The sequence below is a fragment of the Eschrichtius robustus genome, chromosome 4, assembly GCF_028021215.1.
Source record: "Eschrichtius robustus isolate mEscRob2 chromosome 4, mEscRob2.pri, whole genome shotgun sequence".
Lineage (NCBI taxonomy): Eukaryota > Metazoa > Chordata > Mammalia > Artiodactyla > Eschrichtiidae > Eschrichtius > Eschrichtius robustus.
Window position 1 is genome coordinate 66,011,076 of NC_090827.1, and position 19,242 is coordinate 66,030,317.

At 32.7% G+C, this 19,242-nt stretch overlaps 1 protein-coding gene across 2 annotated transcripts in view; it reads left to right on the forward strand.

Annotated features, from left to right (window-relative positions):
- UBA6 (ubiquitin like modifier activating enzyme 6) overlaps positions 1-19,242 on the forward strand; it is a 91,083-nt gene that overhangs the window by 62,378 nt on the left and 9,463 nt on the right. For both annotated transcript variants that reach the window (XM_068542864.1, XM_068542865.1), the window contains 12 exons: positions 113-191; positions 1,312-1,392; positions 5,225-5,302; positions 6,811-6,992; positions 8,553-8,658; positions 10,208-10,297; positions 10,536-10,616; positions 11,593-11,721; positions 13,183-13,234; positions 13,329-13,392; positions 14,710-14,779; positions 16,230-16,301. In XM_068542864.1, the coding sequence (XP_068398965.1) occupies positions 113-191; positions 1,312-1,392; positions 5,225-5,302; positions 6,811-6,992; positions 8,553-8,658; positions 10,208-10,297; positions 10,536-10,616; positions 11,593-11,721; positions 13,183-13,234; positions 13,329-13,392; positions 14,710-14,779; positions 16,230-16,301 (1,084 nt within the window). The remainder of the gene's footprint in view (positions 1-112; positions 192-1,311; positions 1,393-5,224; positions 5,303-6,810; positions 6,993-8,552; positions 8,659-10,207; positions 10,298-10,535; positions 10,617-11,592; positions 11,722-13,182; positions 13,235-13,328; positions 13,393-14,709; positions 14,780-16,229; positions 16,302-19,242) is intronic.

A 19,242-nucleotide genomic window follows, 5' to 3' on the forward strand; every position in this document is an offset into this window, starting at 1 on the left:
TTATCTGTTAGTTTGGAAGAAACTCATTATATTGGTATAGCAGCAATGAAACTAATCTTAATAATGTTTTTTTATGCCATTCTATTTTCTTGGTTTGTATTGTTTTCTACAGAGGAGATAGATATGATGCCTTACGAGCCTGCATTGGAGACACTTTGTGTCGGAAGCTACAAAATTTGAATATCTTTTTAGTAAGTAGGAATAATAATGAGAATAAATAGTACAGTCAAACTGCTATTGTATATCAAATTAATTTATTAAAGGAAATTTGAGTACAGTTTCTAACATAGTAGACATTCAGGAAGCGTTTAAAACAGGAATTTGTAAACTGTACCTGCAGACCAAATCCATCCTGCTGCCTGTTTTTATAAATAAAGTTTCACAAGAACACGGCCAAGCCCATTTATTCAAATATTGTCTATGGCTTCTTTCATACTATAATAGTGGAGCTGAGTAGTTGTGAAAAAGACCATATCGCTTACAAAGCTGAAAACATTCACTGTCTGACCCTTTATAGAAGACGTTTGCCAACACATCGTCTAGAGAATTACTACATGTAAAGTTAAAATACGAGTATAATAGTTTTGAACATTAAATGATTTTCTAGAAATACATTAAAAATTGTGGGTTTTGGGTTTTTTTTTGTTTTTTCTTACCAAATGTAGGAATATGTAGGTGGATCTGTCTTTCTTAAATGTCTTAGTGCATTGGCAGGGAAGCTCTCCCCAATAGCATAAGATGACTTCTCCTGCCACTTATTTTTTTTAATTATTGTAATCAGTCCTAAAAGTACTACTGATTTTTATTATTCATTTTTTAAATAATACTTTGAAAATCAGTATTCCTGAGCTTTTACGTGCATGTAGAATTTATTATTAATTTTTACTTAAAAGTCTTAGAATAGTTATATTCATCAAATGAGTTTAGAAAATTGTCTATAAACAAGTAATCTTTTTAATTATAATGCACTGTTTCGTGCTGTTTGTTTCCATCTTATGTAAAAAATTAGTTCAAACTTTGGCTTTTGTGTGGAATATTAAAATGTCTTCTTTGTAAAGGAATTATAAATATTATGCTTTTCCTTCTATGATTTATACATTTTTTAAATTGAGACACTTATAATGATATCATGAACAATTAAATATTTTAAAGTAAAATGATTTTTAAGTTACTTTAAAAGTTCAAATTATTTTTAAAAGTATGTATTTATTGTAACTTAGCATTTGAAGAAAATTAAGATGAAATTGCTCTTTAGTAAGTAGATGTTTTAATTTTATTTAATCTGATACATTTTATTTTTCTTCTCCATAGGTAGGATGTGGAGCCATAGGCTGTGAAATGTTAAAAAATTTTGCTTTGCTAGGTGTTGGCACAGGCAAAGAGAAGGGAATGGTAAGATATAAATCCTTGAGAGTTAAAAGTTTATATTTCTTTTGCTGCCCAGTTTTGAATCATATTTGACTGCATGGATCTGAAGTATTGATTTTTGAGGATAGGGCCACTAGGCTAGAAATTGGAAGATTCTGATTCTACCCTGACCATTTTTCAAAATTTATGTGACCTTGTGACAAATAACTTGAGTTCTCTGCTCCTCAGTTTCTTTCTTTAATATTGTGAAACTATTATCTATACTACCTGCCTCATAATATAATTATGAAGATCAAATGTGAAAGGGCTTTTCAAACAATAAAGCACATTAATACTGTTATTTCTATTAGATACTACTTATTATTAAATAAATATTTAAGATGGGTGAAGCTAACATTAGAAAGTTGCAGAGTACCTCAGATATTGTTTCAATTGGTGAGTATCAAAAGAAGAGTGAGTAGTGTAAACTTTGGTATACAATATAAATTCTTAAGATGATAAATGGCAGTTAACTGGAAAGCCATGTCATATAGTTAAATAAAAATGTATTTCATTGATGCTGTTTGCCTTTAAGATGTACACTACAGTGGTGATGTCATAGATTTATCATGGTGACTAATAGTAATTAAATGACTAAAATTTATTTAATAGTTCACATTTTATTAAACTTACTCTCACAGTTACAGGCAGATGTCCTACAGTTATATTATTTCTGCTCAGCATTTCCTAAATTGTGTTCCACAAATGACTATGAGTTCTGGTAGTTTTTAAAGTATTTCTTAAAAAAAAAAAAATCCTTGGTTACACAAGTTTGGATATCACCTACTTTACTCCTTGGAAATTCATAATACATATCAGCATATAAAAGTCAGGAAAAGAACTATAGTAAATAAACCTACTTACTTCAGGTAACAAAACAAGATAAGTTAATGTGGACAGATTTCTAGCCTACTGCAAATGCATAGTCTTGCTATATAAATTATTCTTCTTTAAAGTGTTTACATATGTAGCCAGACTAACTAGAAGGAAGGAAAGAGAAATCCCCAGGTTCCAGGAACCAAGAGGGAAATTAATTCCTGAGCTAAAAGCTGTGGTGACTCACAAGTGTTTCTGTCTTGAATATATGTCCAATACATTAACTAGAAAGAAAGTCATTTGTGAGAAATCATAACTCAGAGCTGCACCATACTGGTGTATGGGGTCCAAAATTATATCATATAAAAACTTCAAGGGCTTCCCTGGTGGTGCAGTGGTTGAGAATCCGCCTGCCAATGCAGGGGACACGGGTTCGAGCCCTGGTCTGGGAAGATCCCACATGCCGCGGAGCAACTGGGCCCGTGAGCCACAACTACTGAGCCTGCGTGTCTGGAGCCTGTGCTCGGCAACAAGATAGGCCGCGATAGTGAGAGGCCCGCGCGCCGCGATGAAGAGTGGCCCTTGCTTGCCGCAACTGGAGAAAGCCCTTGCACAGAAACGAAGATCCAACACAGCCAAAAATAAATAAATTAAATAAATTAATTTTAAAAAAAAAACTTAAAAAAAAAAAAACTTCAAGAAGAGAAATGAATATAACAAATTTAGGGCTGTTGAAACCTCTAGAGCTCTGATTAAAACAAATGTAAAACCGCATCATGGTGATACTTACACACTGAGAGTACATAGGACTATGCAGAGAAATCAACATCCATTCAAGACAATTCACAATGAAAAATGACAGTCTACTAGAAAAAGGTACCACCTGGAAGAATCAGCCAATGAAAATAGAAGAATTAGCTCTCTAAGAACTATAGGTAATAGGAGTGCTACAGATAATAGAACAAACAAACTGTAAAGTTAAAAATGACTGAAGACATAGAAAGAGGAATGGAAACATGAGGGGAAAAGGCACTGAAATTTTCACAAAAAGCCAAGGAAGAATTTTTGTATAATCAGTGAACTTAAAATTCAAATATAGCTGAAGTGAGAATTGATGAAAAGAAGATAAATACCCAAAACATAGTATAGAAAGATTCTTTTTTTTTTAATGAAAGAGGATACATTTGCGTGGTCCAACATAAGTGTAGTAGAATTTCCAGAGAATAAAGATAAGGGAGAAGAAGTAATATATTCCAAGGATAATGACAAGTTTCCAGAGTTGAAGAGACAAGTGTGTTCAGGTTGAAAAGGTAAACTAATCCCAAACAAATCAAAAGCAAAGATAGAAAGAGAGATTACTTAGTAGACTTCTCATCAGCAATAAATGCACACCTGAAGATAGAGAAGCATATCTTCATAGTGCAAGGGATTATCAACCTAGATTTCTATACCCAGCTAAATTATCTGTTAAGAGAAAAAAAAAAGATAATTGACTATTAAAATGATGAAAGATTACTGCTTATTCTCACTGAAAGAACTATGGATTAATATAGGCAATGTGTGAAGCAAGGGTAAGTAGAGGCATTTATCAACATTCTTAGATTTAAATAAACATTGATTTTTAAAACCTTTGATTAAAATATTGACCAGTTTGGGGGTGGGCTGGTTAAGAATAAGTAAAATGTTCATTGATATCATGGAAAATAGAAGGGAGAGTTCAAATATCCTCCAGTTGTTCAGGAGGAAGATGGAGATTTTAATTTTAGATCTTAAGTCACATGTACATGTTAAAATTTTGAATATCACCACATAAAAATAGAGATTTAACTTCCAAATCAGTTCGGTGAGGGGTTGACAGGGGCGTTGAGGGAGGATTAGAATCAAGAATACTTGATCAATCCAGTAGAAGAACAAAAAAAAAAAAAAAAGAGTGGATAAAAAGTAGGGTTGGGGGAGGTAGAAGCAAAAGCTCTTTAATCAGGAATCACAGTAAGTATACGCTGATTAAGCTTTCTCTTAAAGGACATTTTCTGTGCTTTTTTTTTCCCCCATTTCAAAGAGATACCCTCTAACACATAATTACAAAGAACAGTTGAAAACAAAACAAACAAAGTATATATATATATACATATATATATACACACATATCTATATATATATAGTATATATATATATATATATATGTACATATATATATATCGGAAATGCCAGCTAAAAGAAAGTGAATGTGTTTGTGAATACAAATCAACATGTAACAGCTGGAACACACTCTGAGAAGTACTGCTTCTAGTGAAATCTTTTACAAATACTAGCTTAAGTGGCAAATGCATTATGAGTACTTTTTAGATTATCTTGGATCTGTTTACTTTAATCTCGCATCCTTTAGAATGGGGGTCTGCAAACTTTTTCTTAACCAGATTGTAACTGTTCTAGGCTTGTGGATCTTAAGGCTCTGTCACAGCTGCTGAGCTCTGCCATTGCAGTATGAAAACAGCCATAAAGTGGCGTGACAGTGTTGAGTAAAATTTATTTACAAAAACAGGCAGCCTGCCTGCACTGTAGTTTGTAGACCTCTGCTTTAGCAAGAGCTCCTTTCAAATTGAAACATGCAGGCTTTCTTTCCCAATCAATTGAGATTGAGAATAAATATGTATAGAAAGAAGAGCTAACTCCTCTATGGCTAATCCATTACGTTTCTAAAATGTGATAGTGATGTTAAGCCTTTATTTTGTTACGAATAGTTAAAAAAAAGTTTTGAGTAGGAGTTGCAATTGGTTTCAGCTGTTTTGTTTGACATGTTCCTATGCTAAACATTATCATTAAATATAAGTGTAAAAACAGTAGTATTGGTAACCAGTTTTGGAGTATTTGTATTCTTATAACTTTCACCAGCCAAAATAATTTAGAATAACTTGTGGGAGTTTTAGTCATTCAGAGAAAAGCAAAGTAGGTTTAAATTGATCTCTTATGTAATTTCAGCCATTTTTTTCCTTGGTATTAGGTTACAGTAACAGATCCTGACTTGATAGAAAAATCCAACTTGAATAGACAGTTCCTATTTCGTCCTCATCACATACAGGTGTGTTGTTATACTGTTTCAAATTTGAATCATCTGTTATGTTATACAAAAAAGAAGAGAGTTTCCTTTTTATAAATAGAAAATGGTGCTTGAACAAGCATAGTGTCTTCTTTATTTTACTAGAATCTCTCAAATTATCAAATAATGGGAATGACAATAGAGAAAATATATAATTTTTTAATATAAAAATTAGTTTTTGCATTGATTTTGGGTGTTAAAATCTGAGTTGTGAATGATGAGCAGTATTTTTTTCATTTTATAATCAAGATGTATCTATGTATTTAATTTTAGAAACATCTTAGGATATAAAAACAGGTTCCCTAATTTGAAGTTTTTATAGATGACAAATTTGGCACTGTCTTTTTTGTTAACCTTTATTACAAAACAGGTAAAGTTTGAGAATTTTTTGCTCTTTTGATCTTGTTTGATTATTTAACATCCCTTTTTATTATAAAATAATGCTTATTTTCAGTCTTCTTTTTTATGAAGGTCAAAATATTTAAGTCAGTAAAAGAAACAATTTAGTCAAGTAAATTTGCTCTTCAGAAATTTTTTTCACTTTGTTGTCCTACAACTCATTGAGAATCTTAGTAAACTAAGAAATGTCATGAACAGAAAAGTAATTAAAGCATACTTTTGTATAATTATGTAGTGGCATAGTTAACCAAATAACCTCACCTATCCAAATACAAAGAACTAAGTAACAGGGTCTCTCATGAACTAAAATTTATGTGATAAGATTCATTCACTGACCTTTGTGCATTTTACTTATAAAAGAACTGTTAAAGCCTGTTTGTTTTACACTTCTAACAAAGTTTACAGTTTGTATGTATGAATGCTAATAGCACTGAGAAGTAAAAACATGTCTAACAGTAGATGCATTCGTTCAAGCTGAATGATCTATAGATACTTAGTGTCAGAGCCAGTACTCCCAAATAAACTATGATAGCACCTGAAATGACACCAGTGATTTAAAAATGATCACTAACTCTAAAAGAAAAGAAAGAGTACTCTTTTTATAAAACTGAAACATATGTAATTTTTTAAATATTTCCATCCAGAAATGGTAAAATTTTTTAAAGATTTTAGTACCAAAATATTGATATTAAGTTACCATACCTCTGAGAGTTCATATTCTGTAGAACTTGGATTTCTAATATTTTACTGAATGTGTTCTCATTTTTTTTCTAGGCACTTACTCGATTCAAACCTCATTACTAGGGAAAAATGTACTTTTAATTAGACTTTTAACTAATATTTTAAGAATTACAAAGCACTTAGCTATAAAATAGAGGTTGTTTATATTTTTATTAATAATGTATGAATTATTAATTCTAATGTGCATTACTAAATGCAGCATGACCACAATGAATGTAATTTCCACAAATTAAAAATGAAAACTAGTCTCATTATGTTATTCTTCATATAAAAAATGTTTTAAGTTCAATCATGGTCTATTTTTCCTGTTTACCATTTATTTCTTCTGTTTTTATATGTTATTTGTCTAGAAACCTAAAAGCTATACTGCTGCTGATGCAACCCTGAAAATAAATCCTCAATTAAAGATAGATGCACACTTGAACAAAGTATGTCCAGCCACTGAGGTGATTTACAATGATGAGTTCTATACTAAGCAGGATATAATTATTACAGCATTAGATAATGTGGAAGCCAGGAGATATGTAGACAGGTATGTTCTTGAAATTCAGGTTCATAGAAATTGTCTTTCTTTTGTTGTCACTTCATTTCTCATACCTATTTATGGAAAAGTTACTGAATTTTCTGATTATTCTTTATGTTCCTATTATAGTTCTCCTCGAACCCAAGCCTTTTGATGATTTCCCATTAGAGACAGGATAAAATTAAAAATCTTTAAAATGGCCTAAATGTTTTTCATAGAGTATCTGCCACCTGTCCACCACTCCAGCTTAAAATTTACTATTTCTCCCTGGCTCCCCTTATTCTAGCCACACATTCTTTCTTTCAGTTCTTACAGTGGGGGCATCTAACACTTTTCACCTCAGGGACTTGTACATGCACTCTTTCAACCTCAGGAAATTATGTTTATCTTGTTCTAAAACTCCTGACCTCAAATCTGCTTACTTACTCTTCACTTCCTTTAGTTTTTTCTCTCATCCTTTCAGTTTCAGCCTGAATGTCTTTATTCAAACAGACTTTCTTTAACCCCTGAATTCTAAATTAGATCCTCCTAAGATAATCTTTCACAGCACTCATTTTTCTTTCATATCACTTATTTTTTATTGACATGCACATTTATTTAATATTTGTTTCCTCACTAAATCATTTATTCAGTTATTATTTATTTTCCCATCACTCTATCCTCAGTGCCCAATACATGGTGTCATTCAGTAAATATTTGTTAAATAAGTAGATGAATAAATGACTATGATGTATACACCTTACATAATCTTTCTTATATCTTTGTATGACTCTCTAATGTTAGGGTGCTAGAGCAGATTTATTAGCAGGAAAATTCACCAGTTGAGAGTACGGTGGAAAGTTTGTAAACTTGAGCAGAGAAAGGCAAAAAAGAAACTTTAAGAAATTAAAGTGTGTTGAATATAGGTATCATAAGTATTGAGAAAGAAGGTTTGGGATGAAGAAAATGTTGAAAAGATATAGTGAGGTAGAACTTATAGTCAGAAAATAACCAAAGAAGAAATAGAAAACAAGAAAAGAAAGGGTAACACATTAAGAGTTAACCCAGAGGAAAAAAAGTTGAAGCCCAAAATTTGATAGGAGGTTTTATTTTGTTTTTTCTTTTTTCTTATTGAAGTATAGTTGATTTACAATGTTGTGGCAATCTCTGCTGCACAGCAGTGACTCAGTTATACACATAGAGACATTCGTTTTTTGTATTCTTTTCCATTATGGTTTATCACAGGTTATTGAATATAGTTCCCTGTGCTACACATTAGGACCTTGTTGTTTATCCATTCTGTGTAGGAGTTTTAGAACAAGATAAACGTAATGTGTCTTGTTCTAAAACTACCAAACTTTGGGAATGGAAGGTAGAGACAAAAATTGCTAGGGTGAGCAACAAAGTTTGTGGGAGGAAGGGGATGGTAATAATAAATGGGTTGTTTGGTGGTCATGTATCTGTTTCCTAAAGTGTTATATCCAAGAAGTGATCAACATGTGAAATGGTCAGTAGAAATTGGTAAGTTGTCCTCTGCTTACATTGTTACTGCTCACTTTTATGTTTGTTACCTATTTTCTTTTCACATAGCCGTTGCTTAGCAAATCTACGGCCCCTCTTAGATTCTGGAACAATGGGCACTAAGGGACACACTGAAGTTATTGTACCTCATTTAACTGAATCCTATAATAGTCATGTAAGTGAACCAGTTTTTTAAAGTAAATATCTCTTCTTTATATCTCATCATTTTTATATCTCATGGTTTATTTCTCTTCATTAGTCAGCAAATTTGGTTTAGCATTCCTAATCCCTTCTGTTTTTGATCTGCCAATGATGTCTGTGCATATGTGTATAGACATTTTTTTAAATGTAGCTGAACTTATTTTTTTAATCATCAAAATTTTGTTTCCGGTCTTTCTGGAATATTATTCTTGTGTTTACTGTTTGTTTCTCAGAGCTGCTTGATTAGTTTTTAGCAACCTTTGAACTGGTGACCCACCCAAAATCTTACTGAAGACTCAGTTTCTCCATATGAGGGACCAAGCCATTTATAACCATATATTTTATACAAATGATATAGGTGTAACTTTTTTTTTAACCTCCACAAGTGATTTTGAGATACTGCCAAATTTGAAAATCACTGGTCTAAGAAATGTAGGCTTGGGGATTTAAAAAAAAAGGTCAACCCAAGTTGTAAAATTGAAAGAAGAATATTATTTTACAAGCATAAATATCCCTTTATTTAATGGATATGTTTGGTTTAGAAAATTTTTTAAATTTTAATAAAATTTGTTTTACCCTTTACTCTCATGCAATCAGAAGTTTATATAATAAAAACACTATAATAGACAAAATTGATAAGTTTGATTTGAAGGAAATTAGGTGGAGAAAATCATGATATGCTGGGATCATACTAGAAGATTTTCAAAGTAGGGGATGTTACAAAATTCTGAAAGTTCCCTTGATTCTCTCATTCTGCCACATCTTTCCCTTCTCCTATACATATATTCTCTAACTTCATACTCAGAAAAACTAGAATTGAATACTCCATCTGGCTTTCCTTTTTGGTTTATAAAATATTCCGTGGTATTTTATAGATCAACACACTAAAATAAAATCTCTAAGTAAAAAGATACAAAGTGAGTTGTTTTAGATTGGGTAAGCCAATAAGACTAAATGTACCAAATGTACCCTTTAAGAGAATATGGATTTCTTCAATGGTACTTTTTCACATGACACAACATGGACATTTGCCATTTATTTAATACACAATTTCTGCAAGAAACTATACCAAGCATCAAGAACATACGATTCCTGCTTACAAATATTTTTTCTCCCTGGAGAAAGAAACTCACGGTATGTGGGCACTATATTGGGAATTCTTGAATTACTTTTCAAAATGCGGAATATTTAAAGTGTTAAATGTCACCTTGATACTTGGAGAAAAAAAAAAGGTAATTATATATGATAGTCTGCTATATGAGTACTACATGATACCAAAGGAGTGCACAGATAATAAGTGACAATAGAATTCGTGTTTGTTGTTACATTGCTATAAACACGTGGGTTAAGTGTCAAAAGAATAAACTTTTCCTCTTAATGTGTAGGAGAAAGAAGATTAAAAAATGTTGGATTTATTTTATTTTTGAATTTTATTTTTTAATGGTCTTAAAACACTCAAGTAAATTCATTCCATAAAAAATTATCATTGCTTCTCTTAACTGTTGTCATATTTTATAAAATAGCGGGATCCCCCAGAAGAGGAAATACCATTTTGTACCCTAAAATCCTTTCCAGCTGCTATTGAACACACTATACAATGGGCAAGAGATAAGGTAATAAAGATATTTTTTAAGAAATTTTTCTTTGAAGTAGGAAAGATGATATTTCCAACTTTTTTTTTTAATTTTTGAATTTTATTTTATTTATTTTTTTATACAGCAGGTTCTTATTAGTCATCAATTTTATACACATTAGTGTATACATGTCAATCCCAATTGCCCAATTCATCAGATCTTTCCAACTTTTAAACATACTTTTATTTGTAATGTGTTTTCCTCTTTTCCCTTATAGTTTGAAAGTTCCTTTTCCTACAAGCCTTCGTTGTTTAACAAATTTTGGCAAACCTATCCATCTGCAGAAGTAGTCTTAAAGGTAAAAATCAATACACTTTTTTTTTTAATTGAAGTATAGTTGATTTACAATGTTGTGGTAATTTCTTCTGTACAGCAAAATGATTCAGTTGTATGTATATACATTCTTTTTCATATTCTTTTCCATTATGGTTTATCACAGGATTTTGAGTTTAGTTCCTTGTCTTATACAGTAGAACCTTGTCGTTTATCCATTCTGTATATAGTAGTTTGCATCTGCTAACTCCGACGCTTTATGTCAGTGTAATCTTATTTTCAAGTTGCCTATAAATAGTTTACCTCCTTAAACAGAGATTATACATTAATATTGTATATAGTAAGTATATGGGGAATCTCGAAGTTAGCAGGTCACAAATAACCCTTCATTTTTAATTTGGTCAAACTATATGGAGTTGCAAATATTTTACCATGTTTGACTCACAGAACAGCAATTCATATGGTTCAACCTAATAAGAATTTGATAAATGATAAGAGAGCTACAAATAATAAAACAGATTGTTAAGCTCTTTGGAAAAAACTGAGGTAAATTTTAGTGAAAATTTCAGGAGTAGGAATGGTCTCAGATTTATTAGTCTCATGGTGAGGGCAACTTCAAAGCTGTTTTTTCACTTTCCTGTAATCCTACACTAAAAAGGCCAGCTTTTTAGTGTAAAATATTATTCATAGCACTTCATATAGTAAGTACATATATAGTACTAACTTACCACTAGCAAGACATGAGGATAACTTGGGAGATAAGAAACTTTAGAGTTAACATTTTACATGCTATCTTTTCCCATTTCCCCTCCAGAAAAGAAAAGAAAGAGGGAAAGTAGAAAGACGAGGACAGGGAGCTTGAGGTGAAAATAATAAAATCATAAGACACATGAGCTGGCACTTCAAACTTTGGCTGACATTTCCTGGGAATATGTGCGTGTGTGTTTGTGTGATTAATTGGACAAGTATTTGCTTTGTTTTCTTTTTTCCTCTCATTCTAGAAGATACAAACTGGACACAGTTTAGAAGGCTGTTTTCAAGTTATTAAGTTACTTAGCAAAAGACCTAGAAATTGGTCCCACTGTGTAGAATTAGCAAGATTAAAGTTTGAAAAATATTTTAACCATAAGGTAAGTGTACATTATAAAACATTAAGAAAAAGTCTAAACTTGGCTCATTTAATTACTATGAAATTAATTTCATTGACCTGAAATGTGTGCTCTTTCTTTCAGGAAGCTTTTCAGAAATTAGTAAGTTAACTGAGAACAAGTGAAGGGCACACAACTAATTTCTCCCTGAATATTACTGATTAAAGAATGCATTTAAACTCCACCCATTGGCTTGTCAGTTATACATTTAACTAATCCTTGTCTTTCTGTGTCCAAAATGGGTTTTAATAAAATAGGGGTTCCTTCTAGAGAAGAAGGAATACATTTAATCAGTAATCATAAAGAAGTTTGTTGTTCAGAGTAAAGCAAGAGACTGAGAGAATAGAGATTCCATCAGAAATTTTGTTGGAATTTTGCCTTCCCCATATATATCTAATAATCACATTTTGTCTGTTTCCTCATTGTAAAATGGGAGTAATAAATTGGTGCCTGACTCATAGCATAGTGGTGAGGATCAAATGAGTTAATACATGCAAAGTCTTTAGCATAGAACCTGGTCCATCCCATAAATATTTAGTGAAATATTAGCTGTTATTCTTACTCCAGTTACATACAGAAGTTTGAATGTGTCCTGCACTCTGTTTAGTCTCTCCCTCTCTTTAGGCTCTTACCTATTGGAATATAAAATAAGCTCATCTTTTTAAAGTCTTTAAATTATACCTATTCCTGTTTTTCACTTCCTTTTTTGCTCTGCTTCTTGGAAAAGTGGTCTATACTAACTGTTGCCATGTCTTCATCCAGTAAATGTGTCTTCTTTCCCCACAACTATTGAAATTATTCTTACCATGACTATCAATGACCTCATGTTTCAAAATCTACAGAACTCTTTTTTGTCCTTATCTTCTATGGGTTTTTTAACTTTTTTTTATTGTGGAAAAATTCAACCACAGAAATAATAGAGAAAATAGCATATAATTAATATCCATGTATTCCTCATATATTTGTCACCTAGGTTTAACAATTACCAGCTCATAGAAAATCTTATTTCATCTATAATCCCACCTAATATACCCTCCCCCTAGATGGTTTTGAAGCAAATCTCAAGCAGCATATCATTTCAAAATATAAAATACTATGTATTTTTACTGGTTTTTTTTTGCTTGTTTTAAGGATTAGCTCTTTGAAAGGAGCAGAATGATATGTAAAATATGCCACCATTTGTGTAAAAGGGATAAAATAATCTATATTCATGTTTGCCATAGATACAAAAAAAAGAAAAAAATCTATAAGTGTTGATAAAAAATAGCAATAGAGATTATTCCGAGTTGGGGTGGGGGGCAGTGACAGGAAAATGGACAGATTGAGTACAACGGTGACTGGAAGACTTCACTGTATATCTTTTTATGTATGTTGTTTTTTGGTTTTTTTTTTACTTCATTTAATATTAAGTAGTGATTTTTTTAAATTCAACTTTTTCTTTAGGCTCTTCAGCTTCTTCACTGTTTCCCTCTGGACACGCGATTAAAAGATGGCAGTAAGTATATATCAGTGTTGAGAAGAAAGTTTAATGCAATTTATTACTGACTGCTGACACTGAAAATAATATTTTGTATTTTGTATTTTATTAGGTTTGTTTTGGCAGTCACCAAAAAGGCCCCCCTCTCCATTAAAATTTGATCTAAATGAACCTTTGTAAGTATATATATCCAGTTTTATATACATCCTTCATTGTAAACTTCTTAACTGTATAGGTTTACACTGCAGGGTGAAAACTGCAGTCTCTTTAATGTTAAATTATTGCATCCCTGTTAATCTAAGAGTTAGCATAGCATTTTGGCCAACAAAGCCAGCCACAGTTCTTCTCCCCACACATAGGTGAATCTATTTATTTACATGGTAAATAATCTTATTATTTTTGTCTTCTCTAAAGTACAACCAAAGTGTCATCTCCTTGACTTTATTCATTAAAAAAGTAAAATGAAGACAGATGTTTTCCTATTTAATGAAGTCAGTATATAAGAAACTTTAGTTAAATGGGGGAAAATGATCACTACTAAATAACTCCCTAAATAATCTCAGGTTAATTTTCAAAGTAGTTGATCTTTGAGTAAATACCTGTATATCCTATCTATATTAGATATACATTTTATACACAAACACACTTATATGTATATATTTTAATTAAACACTTAGCTTGTTAACCTTCCTTTCAACAAGTAATTCTGTGCTTAGTTTTTTCCTCTGGTGCTTATTCTAGTCATCTTATCCTGATTACTGCTTCTTTTTTTTTTTAATACATTTATTTATTTATTTATTTTTGGCTGCATTGGGGCTTTGTTGCTGCGCTCGGGCTTTCTCTAGTTGTGGCGAGCGGGGGCTACTCTTCGTTGCGGTGCGCGGGCTTCTCATTGCGGTGGCTTCTCTTGTTGCAGAGCATGGGCTCTAGGTGCACGGGCTTCAGTAGTTGTGGCTCTAGAGCACAGGCTCAGTAGTTGTGGCGCCTGGGCTTAGTTACTCCGCGGCATGTGGGATCTTCCCGGACCAGGGCTCGAACCCATGTCCCCTGCACTGGCAGGTGGATTCTTAACCACTGCGCCACCAGGGAAGCCCTGATTGCTTCTATAAAACTTACCTTTTTTGTTTTTAAACAAACTCATTTGCTTAGTTTGAACTTATTGTACACTCTTTAAAACCAAGTTTGTAATATTTTCTTATGAATTAAAATGAATTTTCTTTCAATAATTTTTCTACTTCTGGCCACTTCTTTTCCCAAAGTAGTCTTGATCACTACCCGAATATTAGTGCTTATGAGGATAAACATGTGATGTTTTTTCTTTTATAGCTTCTACAATGCCTTGGTCTAGACCAGAATTTCATTGCCTAACTTTAAAAAAAATAATCCTGTAACAAAAATTCTGTAATTACTTATCTTCAGCATTTTAAAGGCTATAGTTTCTGGTAAACATCTTTGAAACTGTGCATTCACACTTTATTTTTTAATTTCAAAAGGCACTTCAGTTTCCTTCTGAATGCTGCAAAATTATATGCTACAGTCTATTGCATTCCATTTACAGAAGAGGTAAGATATTCTTCAAGCCCTAACAAGTGATAGAAAAGGTTAGAATTAGATGACTTAGCTAGTTGCATCATCAAAATGTGTTTTATGTTATAAGAATCGTTCTTCGATATAAACTTCTCATTTTGTTATAGTGTTGCCCGTTCTAATAAAGCAGAAGCTAAAATCTCATTGCAGCATCACTAAGTAGAAGAAAGTCACTTTTTTTCGTGAACTTAAGTAGTGAAACAAATATTTGTAAAAGCAGTCTTACTTTATTTTTAAAACATTTATAACCTACTAACTTTAATTATTGTAATTACTCTGAAAACCCAAAGTGACCTATTTCATAACAATTTTTAAATATTTCTTAGTGATTCTGTTTGTTAACATTTGTTTGGCTAATTTTTGTGAAATTAACCTGCATTTCAGGAGATTTGAAAATGCTACCCTACATTGAAATTTCTTAACTTTTATCATTTATACCTTTTCTCTTAGACATCGTCTTCATTGACTCATATGTAAAGGGATCTAATACAGTTTTATTTGAAAGGCAGGTCTGCATTAGTGAATTTTCCTTCTCAAATGCATAATAGAGCTAAATAAATTGCTATACTTTTAGGTACTAGGCTGAATGGGAAATATGAGCCAGATCCATAACTAGAATTGGCTATTTTGGATCTAGATAAAAATGCCTGTTGTACATTAATCCCTTTTGGAATTAACACGCAGTAAAATATACCATAAATATCTGGTAAAAATAGTGGCATTCAGTTGGGTATTCTTTTTGTGAAAAGAGTGATAATTTTGTGATGAGTTGTAGGTGACCTCTAAAGCACTGTGTCTCAGTTTTTCCTAAGTAGGTTCTTAATAATAAACATGTATGTAGCCTTAAATTCATCTAAGTTTATCCTGAACCATTTAAATATTTTCCTGCTTCCAAAGGTATGAATTCCATTTACTGTGAGTCAATGTATATTGAGTGTAACTTTCCGCAGGGAACTTTGTAAAACAATGAAGAGATAGTTCCTGATCTCAAGGCACTCTGTCTGATACAACCAGTCCTAAAACTACCTTTTTAAAAATTTGTGGATGGACTTCCCTGGCAGTCCAGTGGTTAAGACTCCGTGCTCTCAGTGCAGGGGGCATGGGTTCGATCCCTGGTCGGGGAAGATCCCACCTGCTGCATGGCACGGCCAAAAAAAAAAAAAAAAATTTGTGGAAAGAACTAAGATTTCAGGTTTGTTAACTAACAAGTACTTTTTTACACACACAACACCCCCACTTCCCAGCCTTTGTGGATGGTATTTCTATAGAAATAAAAGTAAATGTCACAAACAGTTGTGGTCTAAACAGTTATATCATAAATTATTCAAATATTTCGTATGATAAAGGACCTTTTTTAGGTTGTTTTTTAGGTTTAGAATTCAGAATTTTAAGAATATGTTGATAAAATTACTGTTTTAAAAACCAGGACTTATCAGCAGATACCCTGTTGAATATTCTTTCCGAAGTAAAGATTCAGGAATTCAAACCTTCCAACAAGGTATGTGTACAAGTTCATTCATTTAGCAAATAGTTATTGAACTTCTGCTTGTGTCAAGTCTCATTCTAAACCTGGAGAAGCCCATAGGAACAAAACAAAATTCTTGTTCTTGTGCAAGTTGGGCCAGAGGCAGACTATAAAAAAAAGTGCCAATAATTATGTAATATTGCATTATGGGCATAAGTGCTAATAAGAAAAAATAAAACAGGGAAAACAAAGGGTGATGGAGCTGGTGTCATCTTATATGAGATAAAAGGGGAAAGCTTCTCTGATATGGTAACATTCGAGCAGAAGCCTGAAGGAAGTGAGGGAGTGAGCCATACTGTTATCTGGTGAAAGAGCAGTACAGACGGCAGGAACAAGTTCAGAGAAAGGCCTTGAAAGACTTTGAAGGCCAGAATTTTTCTGGAGGAGAATATGCAAGAGGAGAGTGGGAGATAGCGAGATTGGAGAGGTAGTGAGGGTTATAAGTACTTCATGTATTATTATGAGATAAGAAGCCAGTTGAGGATTTTAAGCAGAGGACACAACCTGACATATTTAAAAGGATGACCCTGGCAATTGTGTTAAGAATGATTAGGACATGAGAGAGGAAGCAGAAATAGCTATTAGGAGGTTATAGGCAAGCAATCCCACTACTGGGCATATACCCTGAGAACACCAGAATTCAAAAAGAGTCATGTACCACAATGTTCATTGCAGCTCTATTTACAATAGCCAGGACATGGAAGCAACCGAAGTGTCCATCAACAGATGAATGGATAAAGAACATGTGGCACATATATACAATGGAATATTACTCAGCCATAAAAAGAAACGAAATTGAGTTATTTGTAGTGAGGTGGATGGACCTAGAGTCTGTCATACAGAGTGAAGTAAGTCAGAAAGAGAAAAACAAATACCATATGCTAACACATATATATGGAATCTAAGAAAAAAAAAAAAAAGTCATGAAGAACCTAGGGGCAAGACGGGAATAAAGACACAGACTTACTAGAGAATGGACTTGAGGATATGGGGAGGGGAAGGGTAAGCTGTGACAAAGTGAGAGAGTGGCATGGACATATATACACTACCAAATGTAAAATAGATAGCTAGTGGGAAGCAGCCACATAGCACAGGGAGATCAGCTCAGTGCTTTGTGACCACCTAGAGGGGTGGGATAGGGAGGGTGGGAGGGAGGGAGACGCAAGAGGGAAGAGATATGGGAACATATGTATATGTATAACTGATTCACTTTGTTATAAAGCAGAAACTAACACACCATTTTAAAGCAATTATACTCCAATAAAGATGTAAAAAAAAAAAAAAAAGATGATGGTAGTTTGAATGAACCATCAAACAGGGGTAGTGGGTAACAGGGAAGTTGTGGTAAGAGGTTGGATTCTGTGCACATTTTGCAGTAGCCCTGACAGGATTTGTAAGGAATTGGTTTGAGTGTGTAAGAAAAAAAGATCATTTTCTTAGTTGAAAAAAAGAAGCAAGCTTAATCACTCTGAGTGACAGGGAGAAGATAGAAGAAGTTTGAGCAGAGAAAAAAAAGATGTGAAATAATTGCCTAGGGGAGTGGGAAAAGTGGGAAATTACAAGATGTTGTAGAATTTCGAGACAATATTTAAGATCCACTTAATGTTAATTCCACTTAATGTATTCCACTACATGTGGCTGGAGAAAAGGCATTTAGCTGCTTGGGTGCTACTGTAGAATAGCTGGTAAATCGGATTGTAACAAGGGTTGTGATTTTGTCAGGCAAATATGTTGGAAGGAGAAAGGGAGTATTAATAAAGATGGAACATGAAATTTAGGCAGGGTAAATAAAAAAGTTTGAAAATACTAAATATTTTTCTTTTTCACATGTTCATTATGTGCCTTTTCATATGCACTCTAAAAAGAAATAAACCACAGAACAACCTTCTGTTCCCTTTACCTTTAGCTATACTGGAAAATGTGGAGTAATGAGTGCCTCCCTGCAAAATTCAAGTAGGAAGTGGTGTGTGCAGTCTTCCACTCTGCATTTTTATTTTAGGGACAAGGAAAACTTGTAGGCAGTTCATTTTGTGCAAGTAAATAGGTTTTCTGAATGAAATGTTCATGACTTGTAGTTTATCAAGAACAAAAGTACAGAAACGAAAAACAAAATTCCTATATAAAGAAGATTCCTAGCCCATGTTTCTAATGGGCAAAACTGCTAGACAGAAGCCAAGGAAATATGCATCAATAACTTTACAGGTCTCTACTGCTCTTCAATATGTTTTCTAGCTTGAATTGCTTCTTTCTGTGTCGAAGTTTTGGCATCATAAATTACCCTGAGCAATTTTAACATGACTTATGAGCTTTTTCACCACTCCTTGAAGCAGTTCCCACTGAAGCTTCAGCGTCTGGCACTCCTAGTTAAAAGATGCCACAGCCAAAAAATATCAACTACACATTCTGGCAAATAAAAATTACGGCTTCCCTGACTCCTTAATATTTCTCAAATATTTATAATCATATTTAATATGTAAAAATGTGAATTGAATGTGTTTCTTTAATAAGAAATAGTATTTTAATGATGATGTGTAGCTAGTTTCTTGGTTTGAGAATATTAACTTCACTGCCCTTGTGTTTAATAAGTAATTTCTTAAAGATAAATTACTTATATGTGCTGCCCTAAGCATGCAACTATATGAGGGAAGACATATTCTTTGGGATAGAACTTCTTTTCAGCAGTCAATAAATATTTAAAAGATGCCCATATTATATATTTTGTGGATTTCTTCAATTTCTTTGGAGACAGAAGACAGCTCTGCACTAGTTAGAGGTATGTAATTTGGTTTGAAGTTGATTTGTCAGAATCACAAACTGTTGATTAACATTAACTTTATTTTAGTGTGGAATTTTAAGAGAGAGTTGTATGAACTTAGATCTTATAAACTATTCAGGAGTATTTTTAACACCCACT